We start from the raw sequence: 21,971 nt of genomic DNA on the forward strand, positions 1-21,971 counted from the left end.
CTGGCTTCTGGCATCCGAGGAGGATGGAGGCCTAGGTGGTGGCGCGGCACTGGCGTCCAAGGAGGAGGAGGAAGGCTCGAGCGGCCCTGAGCGAGTGAATCGGGGCATTGATTCCGGCTAGGGTTGGAGGGTTTCAGTTTTCTATACAGCGGTATCCGATTCCAATGTATCTAATTCTAATAGAACTTATAACAAACACATGTAACGTTATCAGATACCCGAAGGAATCCTATACCATTACATTACATCGAACCAAACACGTCGCAAGTGCTTTTAGGTTGTTTTCTAAAAAAAGAGCATTAGTTAACGTGGGTTGTTGTGTACTTGTGTTGTCCCTCCTTGCATGTCACGTCATTTGTCCCGGCGTAGTGCACAAGGTTAGTGGGGTGGGGTGCAATACACACACGCCAATCAGTCGAGCGGACTGAGCAGACGGCCTGTAATAATAGAAAGGGAACCTTCCCCGACATAGCATCACAACATATATACAACCAACAACTTTTAAAAGACCAAAAATAGGCATGCTATAATTGCCAAAGTCATTCGTTCAATAGATGAGATCAAAATTGACAGCCAACAGCGTTTTGTTCTACCCCCTGTATCAGTAGTCTTGTTTCCTTTTTTATTTCTGCGTGGCCTTTTTTATTATAATTGAAAAGTTTTGATTGTTTCAACTTTTTTTAGCTTCTAGCCATCAAAAGCTGTTGTGGACTGCAAAACATCTAACTTTCAATTTGTTTTTGTAAAAATCGTTTTAATAAAAACCGTTCAAAATCAACGTGAACATAGAATTGGTCGAATTGTCACGATAGTAGATTCTGTCTGGTTCACAAATCTTATGGACCACTTCATCTTTCCCTACATGTAGTTCTCACGATACTTAAATCTCCCTACGACCAGATTTTTAGAAAAGCTTATCAAAAATACCGAAATAAACAGACCCTAAGAGTAATGTGTTGTAGGCCATAGGTAGGGGTGTTAATAAGCTCTAAATTTTACACTAAAATTTAAGGGTCAAATCAAATTAGGACCAATCTCTATTCCTCTTCATTTTTAACTAAAATTTATTAAGAGCTCTAATTTCTTGTGAAGAAATATTTGGATCATAATCCATTATCACCACTAGCCATGAGCGATAAGATGTTGTGTACTCTGCGGTAAGGCGTCAACTATGAAAAACCTGAACCGTTAAAACAAATGTAAAATGTACCTCTTATAGTATCTCTCTCGAAACAACTGTGTTATTTATTCAACCCATTTAGAAAAGCAGAAAACCAAAAGCCAAAAACAAGGTCTAAGGTGTTTTAAAAAAAATTACGAAAAGCAACTGCTTCTGAAAAAAGTCTTTTGGTTGATCTTTTGGCTTTTGGAAAGCAAAAACAGCCTAAAACCCCAACCAAACCGGGCCTAAGCTGATAGCCTCTGCAAAATTCAGCGAATCCAACTGATATCCTAGTCAAAGATGGGCCCTCAAATATATGCCTGGGTAAGGTTAGCGAAAAGTTATCTAGGGTAATGCCTCGACTTATCTTCTGAGGGAGGTTAGGGCCGGCTGCTGTCATATACCATAGCCGCTTCTTGGGGAGACAGAGGAGCTTCCATTCAGGCTGAGCCTTGCCATGTCAGGCATCTGCCAATTGACTGCCGTAGCATCTGCTCCGAATGAGCTCAGGTCATAACAGGAAGTGACGCTTCTGCTCCGGCGGTGACGGGCAGACATCTGCTTCAACCTTTCAGCTTCATTCTTTAGGGCCTGCGTCTGACCTGCGGAGGGATTATATTTCAAAAGCATTTCATTGAGACAGGATTGAACCATGTTCTGGAACCATCATACTTTAGCTAGATAATCACAGCATTTCATACTCATTGGCAACATTAGGAAGGAGTGCCAAATAGTTCATACCTAGTATTGGTAGATGCAATAATGCCAAAATATTTTTTTGCCTGAGAATGAATTACAAAAGGAACTACAGAAACAATTTGCATATGCTAGGTTATATTTCAGATTATCCCTATAAAAACAATTCAACAGGGATTCCTGGCACACTGCAGTTCAAGCTGTAATGTTAAAATTGAGAAAAAAAAATATAATTAACAGCAAGTCATTGGGTCAGAACTTAAAACCGGAAAGCGGTTTAACAAACAACAACCCTCCAGACTAAATTTGCAATGTTTTGGGGGATTTTAATTATGTTAAAGGAGTCATGGATACATCACTTGGCTGTGATTAGCTGAATAAGAAGCAGATGGCTTTTTATTATTGGACAAAATACTGAAGCATAAATGATGGTAACTGTCCCTACTATTGTGTGGAGGTAAAAGTTCTCTGGCTTGATGGAATATTATAGTCTGTTAGAACCTAAAGACTAAAGTTCCTAGGTTTAATGGCTTGATGGCCTAAACTTTATTAACTATGTACTGGTTGTGAACTTGTGTGGTCCAATATTCCAGCATTTATTTTTTTATAATATATATTTGTGTATCCCCGTATCGGTGTTTTTTGAGAAATAGTGTATCAGGGTATCGGCGTATCACGTATCCATATCAGGGTAACATAGGGTAAAAATCACAAAACAAATTAAAAGAAGACAAAAACTGTTGCGCAATCAAGCTTCATGTGCAAACGTCATGCAATCAAACCATCAAAAGTTTGTAAGCTCTCTGGATTGAGTAAATAATAATAAAGCACATCTGTAAATTATTTGAGAATTTTTCACGACTTTTGGTAGTTTTAATGCACGGTGGTTGCACGAGAAGCTTGATTGCACAAGAGTTTTGCCCTCAGACATACCATCCTTAATCAGTTTTGCTTGCTGAAGACTGGAAATATGTATCCTCAGTTGCTTGTTTTCCATTGATAGAGCATTGTGAAGATGGAAAAGTGATGACATTCTGACGGCCAAATCAGCTCCAATGTTCTTGAAAGAATAAAATGGCATCATTCTCATAAAATAAATAGTATGAAACCTGCGGCTGTAAAATAAAATAAAAGATCAACATAATTACCTGAAGCGATTCGACAGTTCTTTCAAGTTCAGCGATGTATTGAAGTTTTCGGACCCTAGATCTTTGCCCTGAGCGCCTGCATAAGTGTTGAATTGCTGAGTAGGCATCAATATTGAATCACAAAAAACATGACATGTTTTCTTTTGCTTTGTAGTGTTTAAACTAGAAAAGTTCAACATCCATCAAACAAGAACTGTTTTAGTATGAAGCTCAAACTATTGCACAGGCAAGATGTTATGGTCGCTAGATCGGTGAGGAATTGGAGAGGGGTATCGATGGACAGGAACGTCGGCCGGGGGCCTCTGCCCACGGCTGAGCAAGAGGAGGGTTTCTCACTTCTAATTCTTGCCTACTTTATTTCTCATCCATTGATTACACAAATAGGCCGGCTGGCCGTCCCTGTCTAGCTAAAGATCTTTATCTCCTTAAAACTCTCCTAAAAACTCTCAACAAACTAACTGATAATCTTCCTAGATAATCTCAACTAATCTCCTAAATAATCTCAACTAATCATCTAATCTTATTCCTAACTATCCTTATCTAATCCCCCTTGGAGGGCCCATGACTACTGCTGACGCAGCCCCTCCATGGGTCTCCTTAGGCCCTGACACTACACCCCTCCTAGACAAGCAGCTCGTCCTCGAGCTGCAGCATGACGGGTACTCAAAGACCGAGTCTACTTGACACAAAACCAGACACATATAAGACAAGCCTTTTACATCTCGGTTTATCTTATTATTCAAAATCTGATTTTTTTACCCCATAAGATAAGGTGACACCCTCCGCGCATTGGACTTGTACGTGTACAGCCACCTGGTCCCATAGGCGCCATCTGGACGAAAGGGGAGCACATGGACGGGCACCTGGAATAGGTCGCAACAATAACCAACGGAGGCGCCCTTGTGGCGGCTGGTACCGGAATGTAGTGGCGCTAAACAGTGCGCCCTTGCCGATGACGAGGGGAGTGCCTTCCATACCGCCGCTGTCGTAGAGTTGAAGTTCGTCGCCCGCGGGACACATATCATGCTCGCACTTGGAGATAGCGGCCCGATGACGCTACTGATGGCCGACCGACAGGGCGAGGTCGCGCCCCCGTGTGTCGAGGTCAACTGACACTAAGGTTGCCTCGAGCATTTGTCGGCACATCTCTCGCACTCTCCGTCGCGCAAGGAAGCCACGAGAAGCAGCATGTATGCCCACAGCCGCCGACGTCTGGAGTCGTGCGGACAACGCCAATTGATGCTGCTCATGTTGCACTGCTGCCTTGATTTGCAGCAGCTCCTGCTCAACCATCCGGAGCGAGGCTTGCAACCTTGCGAGATCAGCCCTTATGTTGGTCCACGAGTCCTCCATCGATGGAGCTGGTGATTGTTGAGCCGTCGCTGCCCCTAGTGGCGTCGCCCATGGGGACGGAGACGCCGTAAACGAAGATGATGTGACGAAATTTGGCGTTGTCCCTAGAGATGGGCACGCCGGCGTCTAGGATGTGGTGACAAAATTGGCAGGCGATGCTGCCCATGGAGATGGGGACGCCGGTTGCCAGGACGGCGTGACGAAGGTGACATGCGGCGCAGTCCATGGAGATGGGGACGCCGGTTGCCAGGACGATGCCATGAAATTGGCAGCAGAAGTCATGGGATCGGATCGAAACCCAAGCTAGCCCCTGTCTAGCTAGAGATCCTTATCTCCTTAAAACTCATAAAAACTCTCAACAAACTAACTGATAATCTTCCTAGATAATCTCAACTAATCTTCTAAATAATCTCAACTAATCTTCTAATCTTATCTCTAACTATCCTTATCTAATCCCTCTTGGAGGGCCCATGACTGCTGCTGACGCAGCCCCTCCATGGGCCTCCTTAGGCCCTGACACAAGAACTCACAACATTAGAAATGTGTGTGGTGTGAATGTAAAGATAATATATTGACTTGGTAACATTAAACCCAGAAATTGAAGACTTAGTCATGAATTTCTGAATAGAGCAGTAAACATCAGGATGGTCATACTTGAATATCAGCCTAATTGCTTAGCATTGAAAGCTACCGCTAATTTATTTAACAGACTTAGTGCCTCTAATTTAAGTATTCAACTAAATAACCAGTGGTGGACGGTTGATCACATCGCCAAGCATGGGCTACCCGACCAGCCAGCTTGCGCTCTCTATGATCAGGCTGAGACTATCCGGCACGTACATCCTAATATCCTGTGTTTACCTGGCAAGTTTGGACTTTTGGTCTTCCAGAAACTTTCCATGACGGCTTCGGCACCTCCAATCGATGCAACAAGTTTCTTCAGATGGTGGGGGAACACCATCAGAAATACACCTAAGGAGATGCACAAGGGGCTGTATTCACTTATTATTCTGGTGGCCTAGGAACTATGGAAACTTAGGAATGCTTGTGTGTTTGAGGGCCTTTCTCCAAATATTCAGAGCCTTCTACAGAAGGTTGCTGATGAATGCAGTTCTTGGTGCAAGGCAGGTGCCTCTGACATCCAGGCCTGCTCCTAAGGTCGAATGAACAGAACCTATTTTCAATGACACATGCCTTTGTAGTTAACATTGTTTGTTTGGTGTGGATTTGGGTGGAGTTGTTCTCGCCTCACTCTTGTACTCCTTTTCCTCTTAATGAAATGACATACAACTCTCCTGTAGTTTGAGGAACATACTCCCTCCATCCTGAATTATAAGTCGTTCTAGCTTTTTTAGATACATAGTAAAAGTTATGTATCTAGACAGAAGTGTATATCCAGATGCATAACAAAATCTATGTACCCAGAAAAGCTAGAACGACTTATGATTTGGAATGGAGGGACTAGTAAATATCTTTTTGGTTATCTGGTATAATGATGTCCAGGCTCCAATTTGATTGTACAGAGTCTATGTAATGTATGCACCTTGGAAAAACAAGAATTCTGATTGACACATAACATAAACTTTGACAGTTTGACTGTTCAAAAATCTGGTGAGTAGTATTACAAAACTCAAGGAAGTTGTTGCTTTTACAATATTCAAGCATTGAGGGTTTACGAACTAACTTTTAAACACACCACACATATCCACATGATTTCGACTACTTATGCTGCCGCAATCATATGACAATAAATTCTACCTGGCATTGGTACTGGTCGTGGCATAAGTCAAAATTATCAGTGTTACACAAATTAGAAGCACGATTAGTTAATTTAATTTCTGCAAAGATGTAGAGTCTCATGTTCCTTTTCTGTCGGCAAGAGCCAAAGTTCACATCTGCCCTTTAATTCATACATTTCTAGCATTTTCACTAAGAATTCCAGTTTAGTAACGAGCAACAGTGCTATCGATTGGCAGAATCCACTACTTTCTGAACCAGAGAACATTTGAAGAAAGTACTTCAGATATTTCACTGACAAATTTAAGTTTACCTTTTAAATGACTTGTCTTGATCAGGATGGCCAAAAGCATCACAGGCATCAGCAGTTACATTGGCCACATTACCATTCACATCACTGCAGGCATCGATGGTCAGGTACTGCAAGGGGTTGCCGGGGACATTCTCAAGCACAGCATTTACCATGGAACTCTCTGAAGTTGTAAGCCTACTCTTCTGTCTTGGCGAATTCGGACCATAGAAACAGCTAGCCTCGACCACAGAACCACTTTCATCACCTTCGACTCCACCCAACAAGTCCTCAGCTTCACCACCTGAGTTTAGATCACATTCCTCGATTGGATAAATTGGGCTCTGGAATGTCGACAGCGCATCTAAGATGGCATCAGAATCGCTGCAGGCCCTTCTGAGAGGAGGGAGCTTGGGAGCTTTCCCAGAATCTTCAAGGAGATCATCCAGCCAGCACGGTGGTTCACCAATGAACGTATCCCCAGATGGAAACCTGCAGCTTTGCGTGAACATGCCGTCATCCCTTCGAGTGATCTGAGGACCCAGCGGTGGGCAGCGGGGTGGGAGGTGGGGTGACCGAGACATGGAGAGAAAATAGCCTCGTATCTTTGATGGCCTTCCACTTTTGGTTCTGCTAAGTAACTAGAGTCAATCGAGCATCCCTTGCGTTCTTCTTTTCATATATGGAAAAAACAGCAACTTTGGGTTAGATCCGAATATAAGTAGCCTGCATTAGGATTTTGGGAGGGTTAGGGGTGCTCGATTTCGCACAGCAGGAAGATTAGAAAAGGAAGTAGCTGACGTACCTGGAGGATGGTTGTATCGGTGAAAGAGCCCACGAAAACCTGGCGAAGGTTGGTGCCGGTTGCGCAGTCGGCGCCACGAAGTGAAAGGGTTCAGGGGTGTGAGTAGGGAGGGAGGAGAAAGGAAAGGAACGGGTGTGGTTCGGGTGAACCGTGAACGCAAGAGTCGCCAGACGCGGTTGATGAACGCAAACGCAACGGCCTTGAAGTTGGCGGCGGAATGAAATGGGCCTGTAGTCCTGGCTCATGGGCTGTCGGCTTCGCTGGTGGAATTTTGGGTGAAAATCCATCTGCATATAACCTCATTCTAACTATTGCATGGTCCACATTATCTTTTGGTTAAAAAATTGTATTTTTATAAACCATTTTAGAGCTAGTTTAGAAACTCCATTTTTCTAATGGATTTATATTTTCTCAAGAGAAAATAAACTAATTTTTTTGGGAAAATAAAAATCTCTTAGAAAAATGGTGCTCCCAAACTAGCCCTAAACTAATAAAACTATTAGATTTAGCATCTCCAAAAGTCTTTCTAAATTCTGCTATCTTTGGCTACCGAGAAACACAAAATAAAAGATGGCTATATTTGGATAACCATTTAAATAAGTTGTTAGATGTTATTTTTTACAAAAAATCTATTTATATCAATTAGCAAAAATATAGAGATCCTCTTAGAGTTGCTCTTAAAGTAGTTTAGGCTTTCATGACATCTAGGGCTTGAAAAACTTGAAACTCGTTAACTTTCTCAGATCGGCTCACTAGTGTCTTGGCTCGTTTGTATTTTTTAACGAGGTAAGCCAACACTCTAATTTGGTTTACTAATGACAAGCTTGGTCCAAATTGTGGGACAGGCGAGCCAAGTTATCATCCTAGACGCAAACACATGGACATGACCTAGTCGCCCACATCGTCAGCCCATTGCTCACGAGACCACAACACAAAGCAGTCCAATTAACAGTTTAACACCAAGCCCTACAACTATGACTTGTCCATTGTTGGAACTTGCTCTCCTGGGCAAGTTGATCCAACGGGGGAGTGGAAAGGATGCAAGTAAGGTTTAACTCGAGATGACGATTGCTCTGTTAATCCAGCCTCTCAAGGGCACTGTACGGGGGTATTTATAGGTGCCCGAGCGCTCAACGTCCCGATGTAAGGACGTTTATGCCCTCAGGCACCTGGATTATCCCCAGAATATTCCCATAAGGGAGGGTTACAGACTGTCATTACAGCAAAGCTATTATAAATCAGGCCCGTAACACGCTTGTCCGTGCGGGACCTGTTACAATGGGCCGAATCCCACGTGGGCCTCCAGGTCGGGTGAGGACGTGGGGGTGGAGAGACTTCGTCGTGGGCCTTCGTCTTGCAGTGAAGAGGATGAAGGGTGGGCCGCTCCGGTCATCTTGCCTCCGTTGGTGCAGCGAGTTGACGAAGGCCTAGAGCGAAGGGTAGCGTCTTTGCCTTCGCCCCAACATTTGCCCTCCGAGGGACCAGTTCGACTAAGTCATCTGGTGCCGAAGATGTCGCTAGATGGTGGAGATGCTGCCCTCGCTCGAAGTGGTTCCACGGGGGTTTTTGATGTGACCGTTGACGGACGTGGTACTGTTGGACTGTGGGCTTCCCGAAGCGTCGTGCCTTGTGTATAAAAGGGAGGCGGCGCGGCTCAGGCTCTCTTACCTTTCTGTGCGCCGCAAAACCCTAGCATTTTGAAACTGTTCGCCCGCTCGCCTGCCCTCCTTGCTCCTGTTCATCGGAGATCTGGTCCGCGTCAAGCAGACCGCGCGCCGCCACCGACGGTACGTAGCCATGCCGTCTTCTTCTTCATCCGCTGCGAATACGCCGTTGGGCGAATTGTCGTCCGAGGGTACCTTCAGTGATTTGGCGGCGGTGGAGCTGCACCTGGGCCACACGGTGGAATTCGACATCTCGAGGATCTCCTCGGTTCACGTGCAAGACATGCAGCAGTTGTGGTATTTTGGGAATGGAGTTGGACGAGTCCCGAGGGCGGAAGAGATTCCTGAGCCGGAGGGTGAGATAATTGTGTTCGAGGCATTTTTTACTGTCGGCCTTCGGTTACCTGCACATCGTTTTGTGGTGGAGGTGTTACGGAGGTATGGCATGCAGATCCATCATTTGACACCTAATGCCGTGGTGGCCCTGGCGAAGTATGTCTGGGCAGTGACTTCGTATGGCGGTCAGCCCTCCGTAGAGGTCTTCGCCAAGAATTATTGTTTGCACTGGCAGAAGAGAAAAGTTGGAAGCAAGATTGCATAGTTTGGATCATGCACCTTTACACCGAGGACTGGAAGACTTCGGTGGAAGTTGTGGAGCTAGTTCCCTGCGCCCGCAACAAGTGGGGCAACTGGTATGATTATTGGTTTTATGTGGCGGAAGGCGAAGTCGAATACCTCCCAGGACTCCCGGCGGCCGTGATGTGCTCCCACTACTATGTGGCGTTCTCGCCGTTTGAGGTGGCGGAGGATGATAGCGACGAAGGGTCCCTTCGTTGTGCTGCCCGCATGAGTAGCGGGCGCGATTTAGTTGAGGAATTCATCGGTTATGGAGTGTGGCCCTTGGCGCATGGCTGGGCGTTGGGCGAAGTATGCCCTCTCCAGATGCCCTCCCTGGGCGAGCAGCAAGTGCGAAGTCCGGCCTTCGCGTTGGATCTACGTGGCCGGGATCCAGCCGCATTCGTGCGTGAAGTGGAAGACGGGGCTATGCGGATTGTGGGGCGTTATGTGCCGAGGATGTAGACTCTATGGAGTTGGGATATCCGTGGATCCAACGTTCGCCTGAATAGGGTCTTCGAGTTGAATCGTTTGCCGTACGGCGGCTATCCCGGGGATGACGCTGCCGTGCCCGTCGACCGCCGTGGGAAGAAACCAGTGGTCGTGACTGAGGAAGGCCCTTCGCAGGAAGCTGCCCCAGGCACTAAGAAGAGAAAAATAGGTACTGCAGTGGGGGGACTGGGGGTCTCTGATAGTTTTGCTGTGGAGTTGATGGGGATGTGCGCGGCCCCCGGGGGAAGGATGTCTTCGCCCAAGCTTTGGGAGTCTTCGGCGCGAATGCTGAAGGTTACCGGTGGTCGATGGTCAAAGAATGTTCCGATCCCCCGCGCGGCTGGCGAAGACATATTTACGTCTCGTATGGCTCGTGACTTGAAGATTTTTCCTTATGGACGGAATATTGTTGTTGTTGTATCGACAGTGATGGAGAAGGATCGTCAAGACGCTGCACAGAAGTGTCGGGCGGTCGTTAGGATCGGGGATCCTTTCCGCGAGGCGAAGAAGGCACGGGGGGGGGCGAAGTCTGCCGCCCCCGGCAGTAGCAAGCTAGCGCCGGCTGCGAAGCCGGCCGCCCCTGGGCCTAGGAAGTCTTCGGCTGGTGTGAAGGCTGCTGCTTCTGTCGCGGGCAAACCACCCTTGGGCGAGCCTGCGAAGGGGCGAAGGTTGCCTTCGCCACCGCGTACTGACGAGGCGGCGGCACGTGTTGCCGACTTTGACACAGACATCTGCGTGGGGGATTACCTTGTTGGTAAGATTTTTTTTAAACTTGGTCTTAACCAAGATCATGGTGCAGGGTCGGATGTGGGGCAACTGGCTGTTGTCCCGACTCCAGTGGTGGCCACTTCACCGACGGCGGCGGTTGGTGCGAAGGGTGCTTCGCAGGACCCGTGGTCCGCCTTCTGCGCGAGTGGCGCGATTCCGTCGGTCGCCGCCGCTAAGGATGTGGCGGGCTCTATGTCCCATCAGCTGAGGCATGCGTCGCAGCAGCTGAAGCATGTAAGTCGTGTTGGGCTTCGATAGTTCATTGTTTTTATGTGATTGCGAATCTCATTGGTTTTTGTGGCAGGTGGCCGACTTCGCCGACCATGTTGCGTCAGGTGCTTTGACTTCGGAGCTTGCTGCCAAAGTCGAGCGTCTTCGGGCGCAGCATGTGGATGCTGTCCGGGAGAAGTCAGCTACGGAAAGCAAAAGTCGCAGGCTGACGGAGAGGTTGGCCTGTAACACCCCAGGTGTTGCCATGGCTGGAGCACACCTTGGCACTCAAGACTATGATCACATGTGGAAGAACTTAAGGAGCAAAACTATAAGGGGCTTTGGAAACTAAGTTTTTACCAAGAGTTGGGAATGACCAAAGGCATTACCCTAATTGTGTGCAACTATCACCTTGGGAGAGGGGGAAAGAACCCTAGGCCTCTCTTAAACCCTATCTCCCAAAACCATGGATAAGAGGGGAAAGAGAGTGAGCAAATGTGCAAAACATGGGTAATCTTTACCCAAACCCTAAGCAACATTATAACCATCAATTAGGGGAGGGAAATATTACAAAAAGGCCCCTAGGGAAACCCCATTTCAAATCTCCAAGTGGAGAGAGAGCTAGAGCTCTCTAATTCCCTCTAAGTCCCATTTTAGCCCTAAATCAAAGATCAACCGTGTTCACTTTAAAAATGGCGCCAAAACCACTTGGGTTCTATACCAAAAATGTGCAATACCACTTAGGGCACCCACTGGAAAAAGTTGAGCTCGAGACTCGGACGTTTGACATGCCATGGCATGGCTTTTGTCGTGATATGCTCAGTATGACACACCTGTTTTGGCACCCGAAGATCTCCCTCCCTAGGCCGTATCTGCCCCGGCGTCTCACAGTTGAGTGACAGCCCTAGGTGCCAGGAAGAGGTCTGCGCCGGACTTTTGCAAGGATTCGCACGTTTGTGACCTCTGGCGACATTTGAACACTGGAAGAAACAAACCGCCACGTGTTCGACGCCGTCTGCCGCGCCAGAGCACGCCCGCGCGCGCGCCCGCGCCGCGCCCAAGCCAAGCCAGTGCCCTGGTCCGCGTCCGCGACTATAAAACGCCCAGGAGCCTTGGCCATACCCCTCCGCACGCGCTCAAGCCTCACCGGAGCTCAGTTCGCCGCCGTTTGCCCATACGCGACGTGCCCGCGGCCACCCGAGCCCCTGCCACCGTAGACCGGCCAGCCCAGCCATTCCCAACCCCGTCCAGCCCTCGGAGAAGACTGTGCACGTCTCCGTGAAGCTCCCCGAGCGAGGAATCGGGCTCTGCTTCACCGGAGAGGCCGGCCCAAGGTCACCGGACTTCAACCGACCGCCGGCAACCGTGGACCGAGGTACACCGTGCACCTCTCTTCGATTCCTTGCACGGTTAGACTCCTTAGACCTCCACGAAGCTCCCTATGCCCTTGGATTGAACTATGCCGCCGTGGATAGGCCGGAGCACACGCCGCCGACGAGCTCGCCCGCCTGCTCACGTGGACCGGGCGATTCCGGCCATCCCCGACGACGAGTCGTACCTCGACGTGATCGCCAGACCCTCCCCGAGCCAACCCTACCCTTCGCCGGACCTCCCTCGCCGCCGGTAAGCCGCGCCACCCTTTTCTTTCCCGCGGCTACTGTTTCAGTTGAGGGAGGGACTGCGGGTGAGAGGGAGAGAAACCCAGGGGGTTAAGTGAAAGGTCAGAGACTCAGGTGAATAGTGCCTTAAGGGTAGATCTGCGAGGTTTGAATTGTTTTAAACCCAGGGACCTCGGCGCAAACTGTTTTTCCAGGAAAACTTAATTAAAACCTAATTTAAATTCAAACAGAAACTTTAAAAACCCATAACTTCTGTTTGGTTTATCCAATTTTGGTCAAACCAATTTTGCCAGACTCTAAATCATGTAACCTATTTAGGAAAAATATAAAACCCCTTGGTGCGGTGGAAAACTTAAAAGTTCTGATTTAATGTTAACTTTAGCCAAAAGCTAAATAATAGTAAGAAAAATAGTTAGGCTATTTGACTAAGGTTAGGAAAATTTGGAGAAGTTTATATTCACCCACTAACCTGTTTAAAAATGTTAAACCCCTCTGTCCATTACATTAAGTTAGTTTTAACCCCTTATTCCAAATATGCTTAAGTTTAAGAAAAATAGGAAAAGTGACACAAATATTGAACCAGAGGGCACCCCTATTTTTGTTAAGATACTTAGTTAATGTAGTTCACTAGAAAAATATATCATACCCTATTTTAGTGTAAAATAATTAAGATCTTTTTTATTTTAATAAAACAAGTGAAACTTAGAAAAATTCTACAAAAATAACCCCAAGGTAAAAACACCCCCACCCTTGGGATAACTATTGTTTTATTAGAAAGAACTTAGGAAAAATATGAAATCTGCTGTTTGACATTTTTCAAATAGTAATGTAGTAGAAAGAGCCTTTTTGACATGAAACTTAAGAAAAGCATAACTAAATAACCACCCCTTAGTTTTCTGTGATTTTTAGCCCAGAGGCCTATTATTACCATAGGATGCCAACAAAAATAACCTTTAGGACAGAGCCTACCCCTAACTAAGAGGTGTAGTGTAAAATGGCCCATCTTGCCCAACTGTGGTTATTTTTTTTGTTTAAAACCTAGCTTTTGTACTTAAGTCTCAAATTCTTAAGACAAGCTAAAACAACAAGTGACAACCCACTGTAATTTTTACAGAATTTTTAGAAATTATTAAAACCATGATGTAGTTCAAACCTACCTTAGAAACCCTAAATGGAAAATTAAATAAAGGAAAATGAATAATGTGAAATAATGATTTCCAAAACCTTGTACTCTGTCCACTAGAGTGTATCAAGACAATACAAATTCTACTGTGTTATCCTAAAGCCAAACCTAAGCTTAAAGGGTAATAAGTCAAAGTCTTTGTATACCACTAGAAGCCCCACAGAACCAGGAAACCCTAAGTTAATTCTTAACTTAGTTTCTTTAACTTAATGTTCTTAAATCTTGCATAATCATGACATACATGTTCATTGCATTTCGATAGACTGTAATCTTGCGGACGGAGAGTACATCCTCGTGCCGGAGCAAGGAGCTGCCCAGGAGGTTGCCCCCGATCCAGCACCAAAGCCAGCACCAGAGGACCTGCCTGCCACTGCTTTGGAAGGCAAGCCCCGGTTTTATGCATAACCTGTTATTTATGCTATTTTACTTCACTTAATGATTGTAGGATTGATTGTGCACTTAGGTGTAGGAATTGTTTGAAACCCTAGTTGCATGATCTCAGGAATCCTTTTGAAATGAATACTAGTATGACAGGTCGAGTAGTTGCTTTAATTAAATAGGATCTCGGTAGAAGACGAGTGATTTTTCTAGCACTCGCGCGAGATCAGGAAATTGATTGTACCCACTTTCACACTATCATGATACTAGTTGGTGGACAACAATCCATGGGGATTGGTTGTTTACAAGATGGAAAAGGGAATAAGGATTAACGTGCGGATACCTGTGTCAAGCGTTTGAATGTACTAAACACATACCGAGAAATATGGTAAATCGGTAAGCCTAGTACCTGAGTGAACCTGCCCGCAGATTGCCCTCCTCACGCGACCTGAGACGAGGTCTCCCATTCCGGTTATGGTGGGTACAAGTGCGGTCACTGCACGACGGCCAGTCGGGGTCAGTGAGGCATTGTACGCCAAGGCGGTGAGCCCCTTTCTGTTGCCAGGGAATCGATGGGGACGGTTGATGTGGGTGGGGACGGAGTGCCCCTGCATGTCGTGTGTTTAGGTTTACCTTGCAAGGATAAAAACTCGATTCGAATCGTCTGCTTCTCGCAGCTAATGAGACTGCTTGATCCATTGTACTGCATTGAGTAATAAGTGGAAGTATGATGAGTTGAGATAAGATGTTGACTGTTAATGATGCTTGCTACCATGTATGAGTAGATAGTCCACTTTTAGCCTTAAGAGAGTCACACTTAACTTTGATTAAGTTAAAATCTTGATTTAGAAACTCAGCTAGTGCTTTTGGCAACCAAACCCCACAGCCAAACAGCTGCATGTCTAGAGGTAGAGGAGTAGACTCCTCACACCGGGTAAGTCTAGCTGAGTATTAGTATACTCAGCCTTGCTTGTGGCATAATTTTTACAGGTTCTCTGGAGGAGATGGTTGCTGGGATAACTTGGCCGACCACCCTGCCACCGGGTTGGACTGTCGAGTGGGACCCTGCCTCGGCTGAGGAGGAGCATGAGGAGTGATGGGACATGCTTCCCCATCTCTCTGTTTAATGACCGTTAGTTTTTTTTTCCGCTGCACTTCGAAACAATGATGGTTACTTTTGCAAAAACTCCGATGATGATGATGGTGATGTAATAACTTAACATTGCGACATGTATGGTTTTATGCTTTATTGTATTTGCTCTGTGACTCACCTTCGAGTGAGATTGTGGTACTTGATCCTGTCAGTGGCCGTGTCGGACTAGATCCGAGGGATTGACGGGTTATTCCCATTTAAGTGTGGTCTAGCCTCTAAGGCGGGACTTGGGCACTTAAGTTGGAATAATTCGGGCAGTTCCGCCACATGGCCGCTGCGGAGGCCGAGAAGGGGGAACTCCGGTGGCAGTTGGTGGCGGAGAGGAGGGACGCGAGCAAGGCCATTGCCGACGCGCAGGCTGCTCAAGCCGATGCTAAGCGTGCGCGGGCGGAGGCCAGTCTCGCCCACCAACGCGCCAAGGAGCTAGAGGCGTGGCTCGGCAGCCTACGCAACCACGTGGACAAAGCCAAGGCCTCGACGCGCGCGGAGGTTGAGCGGACGCATGCGCAGCTCGTGGATGCGTACCGGGAGCTGGGTGTGTGGACCGCCGCCTTCGAAGCGCCCGGCCAAGAGGTGGGCCTCCGCTTCCTTGAGTGGCTGCAGGAGGAGCTGGGGGTGATGCCGACAATCGTGATGGGCCTCATGTCCTTCGCCTCCCTCGTCACCTGCGAGGGTCCATGAATGCTTTGTCCTGCGAGGGGTGCGGGCATTTCGAGGTCTTCGACCAGCCGGCGAAGGCTTCAAACGTGAAATCTTCCAGGTCGAGGACCCGGTGCTTAAGCGGTCGGCGGGGGCGCTCTTCGACAGGATGTGGGGTCCTCACGACCGAGAGACGATCCGGGAGAGGTCCGATCGGGCAATGGATCAGGTAAAGTCTTACTTTGTGTGGTTATATGTGTGGGTGTGTGGTTTTTGCTGAATGACTGTGTTATTGCTGCAGATGGCGCATGACGAGGACGTGGAGGATCTTGGCGATCTGGACAACATGCTGCCTGAGGCACGCTGCCCGAGGCCTCGAGGGTGGAGCTAGCGCCGCCGTCCGATGCGGGCGAGGGCCCCTCGGCGACCCCCGCGCCGACTGGTGCTGGAGAAGACCCCACGCCAGCCCCTGCGTTGGCGGGTGAGGACGTCCCAAAGGCGGTGGTCGAACCAGCTGCCGAAGACCCCGCGGTGATGGCTGGGCCTTCGCAGGTGGCGGAATAGGGGTTAGGGATTGTAAGTGTAAACTTTTGTCTGTGTGATACTGAATCTCAGTTGCTGTGCATGTTCCGACGTTTGGGTCTGCGCAAGCAACCGCTACTGGCAATACTGATTTTGCGGCGGAGACTTCAACCGTAGCGCCTACCGATGATAGTTTGTTTGGTTTTGTGTCCGAATGTTTTGAGTCTGATGGTGAATCTGAGAGCTCGTTTCCATGGACGAAGGAGTCCTCGGATGAAGGCTTGGATTATGTTGTTGCATTGGATGTAGCTGCGACGGAGACTTCGCCGCGTGCGGAGGGTGCTGGGGATGTTCCTGGTGCGAGTACTGGGTGTAGGCGGCGAAGGGTGGTGGGAAAACATAGTGTGGATGAATTTTCGTGAAGTGGTAGGCGTCGTATGGGGATGGAGCATGGCCGTCTCCGAGTAGACCGGGTTGGAAAACGAGAATTGTTGTCTTCGCCGGTTGGGGCGGGCATAGGCGAGAGGGATCTGCGAAAGCTTTTTGAGGGAGAGGAGCTGAGGATAATGTTGTTTAATTACAGGGAGATGGGTATTATCCCTAAGGTCAAGCCGATGTAATGTGTGATGCCCTCGCCGTGTGTATGTAATTGTACTTTGTATGGTGATGTAGCCTGTTGGCCGTATTCGTACGCCTGTGTTGGTCCGGCTGCGCCCGTGGGCGACTTTGTGCGGAGTATGTTTTTAAAGGGAGACCTCGATTAACGCTATTTCGGCCGCACCCTTAGGCGACTTTTGCGTGGAGTGTCTTTTGAATAAAAGACTTCAGTTAACGCACTTGTTGTGCTATTCCGGCTGCACCCTTAGGCGACTTTTGCACAGAGTGTCTTTTAAATAAAAGACTTCGGTTAACGTACTTGTTGTGCTATTCCGGCTGCACCCTTAGGCGACTTTTGCATAGAGTGTCTTTTAAATAAAAGACTTCGATTAACGCACTTGTTGTGCTATTCTAGCTGCACCCTTAGGCGACTTTTGCACGGAGTGTCTTTTAAATAAAAGACTTCGATTAACGCACTTGTTGTGCTATTCCAGCTGCACCCTTAGGCGACTTTTGCACAGAGTGTCTTTTAAATAAAAGACTTCGATTAACGCACTTGTTGTGCTATTCCGGCTGCACCCTTAGGCGACTTTTGCGCGGAGTGTCGCATGCGAGGGTAGTCTGCGTCGCCTCTCGCGGTGACTTCGGAGTGGTCGAATGCCGAAGACCGTTAGTGCGGTCTTTTTCGACATGTTGCGTCTTAGTTTTTGCGGGGGATTTTTGCAGGTATATTACATGGCTCCGCCTCGTTAAAAACCTCACCCCCGGGAGGAAAAGAGTGTGGGCCGGAATAATACTGTTTGGTGGGTTACAAGGGCGCGTGGGCCCTGAGGGTTTAAACAAAAAATTTGCGGAGATTGTCCATATTCCAGGATTGCTCTAGGTCTTCGCTGGATGGCGTTGTTAGCCGTACGCACAGGGGGACGCCTTCGACTTGACGATGAATGGACCATCCCACTTTGGCTCCAGCTTGCCCCGAGACTCTGTCCGGGTGGTTCGGACGAGTACGAGGTCCCCTTCGTTGAATTCTCTTGGGACGACTGCGTGGTCGCGCCAGGCCTTCGTTTGAGCTTGGTATTTGTTGAGGGCCTGCAGGGTGAAGATGCGGTCTCCGTTGATGAGGTCTTTGGAGGTTGATTCATCTACATCGGGGACGGCTCATGCGCTTGTGCAAGGTGACCCATGTTTTATTTCCTGCGGGGTCATGGCCTCTAATCCATATAGCAGACAGAAAGGAGTGAATCCAGTTGCCCGGCATTCGGTCATGTTTAGTGCCCAAATTACTTCAGGTATCTAATCGACCCATTTACCCTTCCTATCATTGAGAAGCCTTTTCTTGATGGTAGTGAAAATCTTACCGTTGGCGTGCTCGACGGCGTCGTTAGATTGCGGGTGGTATACCGAGGCGAAGGCAAGCTTAGTACCGATGGAGAAGCAGAAGTCCCTGAAGTCCTAGCTGTCAAACTGTTTGCCATTGTCGTCTGTGAGCTCGGACGGGACTCCGAATCGGCAAACAATGTTTTGCTAGAAGAATTTCTGGGCAGTCTTCGACGTTATTGTGGATACTGCCCTTGCCTCGATCCACTTGGTAAAATATTCGACGACGACGAAGGTGAACTTGAGGTTCCCTTGAGCCGTGGGTAGTGGCCTGACAATATCCAGCCCCCAGTGTTGAAGTGGCCATGTGTGGGCAATCAGCTTGGTGAGCTGCGAAGGGTTGCCCGAGTGGGGAGAAAACTTCTGGTAGGCTTCACACGACCTCGTGACTCGATTCGCGGCACAGATTATAGCGGGCTAGTAGAATCCCTGACAAATCACCTTGGCAGCGAGGGCCCTAGGCCCCGAGTGAGAGCCACAAGTTCCGTTGTGGACTTCGCGTAGGATCTGGATTCCTTCGGTTTCGGTGACGCATTTAAGCATGGGTTGACTGACCCCCTTCTTGTATAGCTGGCTCTCAATAAGTGCGAAGTCCCGGCTTTGGTGCTTGAGGCACTTGGCCTCGTTGACGTCGCTTGGATGGTAATATCCTTGCAGGAACAGGGTTATTGGGGCCCGCCAATCCTCGGTCATGATGAGGTAGACGATGCGATGGCCCTCGGCGTCGTTGGTTATTTGTAGACCCTCTAGACTGCGGACGGCTGGCGTACCGATGACGTGGTAGAACACGTTGGAGGGCAAGGCTTCGCCTCTGGCCGCTGCTTTGGCCAATGCGTCGACCTCTTCGTTCCTGGTGCGGTCCACATGCTGCATGGTGAAGCCCTCGAATTGTCTCTCAAGACTGCGAACAGCCGTGAGATACTGCATGAGTGCGGGGTCTTTTGCTGAATATTCTTTTTTGACCTGGCTGGCAACCACTTTGGAATCTGTCTTGATTATGCAGGTGGTGACCCCAAGCGCTCTTAGCTTGCGAAGACCCAGGATGACAGCTTCATATTCTGCTACGTTGTTGGTGCATCTGTCGGACTCCAAAGCAAAGTTGAGGTGTGCTGCATATATATGTTTGACTCCTGTGGGTGACGTGATGACTGCAGCTGCGCCTGCCCCCGCATGGCACCATGCGCCGTCGCAGTGGATGGTCCACACTTTCTCTGTAGGCTCGTCCTGCTGTGTTATTGGCCCTGTCCAGTCAACAATGAAGTCTGCCAGGACCTGCAACTTGATTGCTGTCCTGGGTTTGAAGGTGATATGGTAGCCGGAGAGCTCGTCTGCCCATTTGGCGATCCGGACAGACGCCTCCGGGTTGCGGAACAGTTCTCCCAGTCCCCTGTCCGAGGTGACCCGCACCTTGAATGCTTCGAAGTAGTGGCGCAGCTTGCGCGATGCCATGACGACGGCGTAGGAGATTTTTTCCAACTCGGTCATGTTGCACTTGGAGGCCGTGAGGACCTCGGAGACATAGTAAACTGGACATTGCCTGGTCGTGCCCTCCCTGTCTTGCTCTTGGACTAGGGCTGTGTTGACTGCATATGGCGAGGCGGTGATGTAGAGCAGCAGAGGCAGTGAAGGGTCTGGACTAGTGAGAATGGCCAAGTCTGATAGGTGCTGCTTGAGTGATGCGAAGGCTGCCGCTTGTTCTGGTCCCCACGCGAAGTCTTTCGCGCCATGTAGTGTCTTGAGGAAAGGTAGACTCCGCTCGGCGGACCTGGAGATGATTCTGTTCAGAGCGGCTAATCTGCATGTCAGACGCTGGACGTCCCTGGTTGACTGTGGGGGTGTCATGTTGATGATTTCCTGAATCTTGGTCGGGTTGGCCTCGATCCCGCGGTGTGACACCAGGTAGCCCAGTATCTTCCCCTAGCGTACTACGAAGATGCACTTCTCAGGGTTGAGGCGAAGTCGTGCGTCCCTCATATTGACGAACGTATCTGCGAGGTCGGCCAGGTTGTAACACCCCAGGTGTTACTTAGGGTTTTCACTCAAGACTACACAAGTAAGCCCATCATCACATGTGACTTAACTGAGTAAAGGAATTCAAACTTGGAAATCAAGATCCTAAATAAGTGCAACCTAGCTTAGGTGTCATGCCTTGTCTTGTTATGCACATATAAGGGGGAGAATTGCCCAAACCCTAATCCAAACCCCTTTGGACAAGTGGAGCACTAGATGTAAGTGTCACCAAAAAGTTATGAAAACCACATGATCATGACTTGGGCCAATTATAAAAGATGTAGTACACTTAATACCCTACAAATGATAGTAAGAAAGTGACCCCAAAAAGAATTCAGAAAAACACCAAAACATTCACCAAAGGGTTGAGCACAAAAGAAGAATCAAAATTTCTCTAAGTCCAAAACCAACCCTTGGCCAAAGATCAAACATGTTCACCCTCATTCAAACTTCAAAACCATTTGACCCAATTGACAAAGTGGCGCCAAAATACCTCTAGAATACCCTGGAGAAAGTTGAACCCCACCCAAGTCGTTTGACACGACTTGGCATAGCTTTTGTCCCGGTTTGGACAGTTAGGACAGAGGCAACTTCTCACCTCTATATCTCCCTACCCCGACCGTATCTTGGCTTGGGACTCACATCATTGGGACTCACATCAAAAAGGTAGGATATGGTGCAGGGAAGAGACCGTACACATTGGTTTTGCCAAGATCTGCATGCTAAGGTGCTCCAATCGGCCGTTGAACTATGGCAGAAGCAAACACACACGTGTTCGACGCGGGCTGACACTCGGGGGCGCGCCCAGAGCACGCCCGTGCGCGAACCCCCGCGCGTCCGCGGCCGTCCGTGACCACGCCCGCACCACGGCTATAAAGCCCGCCTAGTGCCCGGCCATCTTCCCGTTGCATCCCTTGTCCCGCACCCAACTCCCCGGAGCTCGCTCATAGCTCCGACGACCTCTCCGCGACCTGCCAGAGCCGCCCGAGGACAACCACCATGGCCGAACCGTTTCTCGCCCTCCTCTGCTCGATCCAAGCCCCTAGGTAGCTTCCCTAGGAGGCCGTGAAGCTTGCCGAGGCTTGAACCGAGGACCCCCGCCACCGGAAAGGCGCAATCGTGCTCGCCGGAGTTCGGAACCCCTCCGGCGCACGTGGACCGGGTGAGTCTCTACGCCATTTTCCGATTCACTGCACACATAGCCTCTACGTCACCCCGTGGAGCTCATCGTGCCGTTTGATTGAACTAGATCGCGGTGGTTAGGCCGGAGCACTCACCGCCGACGAGTTCACCCGCCTGCGCACGTGGACCGGTCGATTCCGGCCACCACCGCCGTCGAGCCGTACCTCGCTGTGACCGCCAGGGCCTCCCGAAGCCAACCCCACCCCTCGCCAGACCTCTCTCGCTGCCGGTAAGCCGTGCCGCCCTTTTCCTTTCCGCGGTAACTGTTTACATAAGGGGAGGGACCTCGGGGGAGAAGAAAAAAAGGCCAGGGGGTTTTGTGCGCTGTCAGCGACTCAGGGGAATATTAGCGCAGGGGTATAAATGAAGGGA

The 21,971-nt window shown here is 48.8% G+C and overlaps 1 protein-coding gene across 3 annotated transcripts; it reads right to left on the reverse strand.

The window, feature by feature from the left end:
• Positions 1–1,170: 1,170 nt before the first annotated feature.
• On the reverse strand, positions 1,171–7,379 carry LOC100280215 (putative bZIP transcription factor superfamily protein). 3 transcript variants are annotated; one of them, XM_008678920.4, is made up of 5 exons: positions 7,191–7,357; positions 6,410–7,057; positions 3,007–3,082; positions 2,792–2,918; positions 1,171–1,764 (listed from the first exon to the last, which is right to left on the reverse strand). In XM_008678920.4, the coding sequence occupies exons 2-5, from the start codon at positions 6,967–6,969 to the stop codon at positions 1,559–1,561; spliced, it is 969 nt and encodes a 322-aa protein (XP_008677142.1). In that variant the 5' UTR covers positions 6,970–7,057; positions 7,191–7,357; the 3' UTR covers positions 1,171–1,558. The 3 variants fall into 3 exon arrangements, with proteins under 3 accessions (XP_008677142.1, XP_008677143.1, NP_001146618.2); XM_008678921.4 differs by having other exon boundaries at positions 6,410–7,054; positions 7,191–7,355; NM_001153146.2 differs by having other exon boundaries at positions 1,191–1,764; positions 6,410–7,111; positions 7,191–7,379.
• Between the last annotated feature and the right edge of the window lie 14,592 nt (positions 7,380–21,971).

The sequence above is a fragment of the Zea mays genome, chromosome 4 (assembly GCF_902167145.1).
Source record: "Zea mays cultivar B73 chromosome 4, Zm-B73-REFERENCE-NAM-5.0, whole genome shotgun sequence".
Lineage (NCBI taxonomy): Eukaryota > Viridiplantae > Streptophyta > Magnoliopsida > Poales > Poaceae > Zea > Zea mays.

What these genes read in the sequence shown, in the direction of transcription:
- LOC100280215 (XM_008678920.4), bottom strand. Translation starts at nt 6,969, where the DNA reads ATGTCTCGGTCACCCCACCTCCCACCCCGCTGCCCACCGCTGGGTCCT. An exon ending in GAACTGTCGAATCGCTTCAG is followed by an intron (nt 2,919 to 3,006) that starts GTAATTATGTTG and finishes TATTCTTTCAAG; the next exon opens with AACATTGGAGCTGATTTGGC. An exon ending in AGCAAAACTGATTAAGGATG is followed by an intron (nt 1,765 to 2,791) that starts GTATGTCTGAGG and finishes ATCCCTCCGCAG; the next exon opens with GTCAGACGCAGGCCCTAAAG.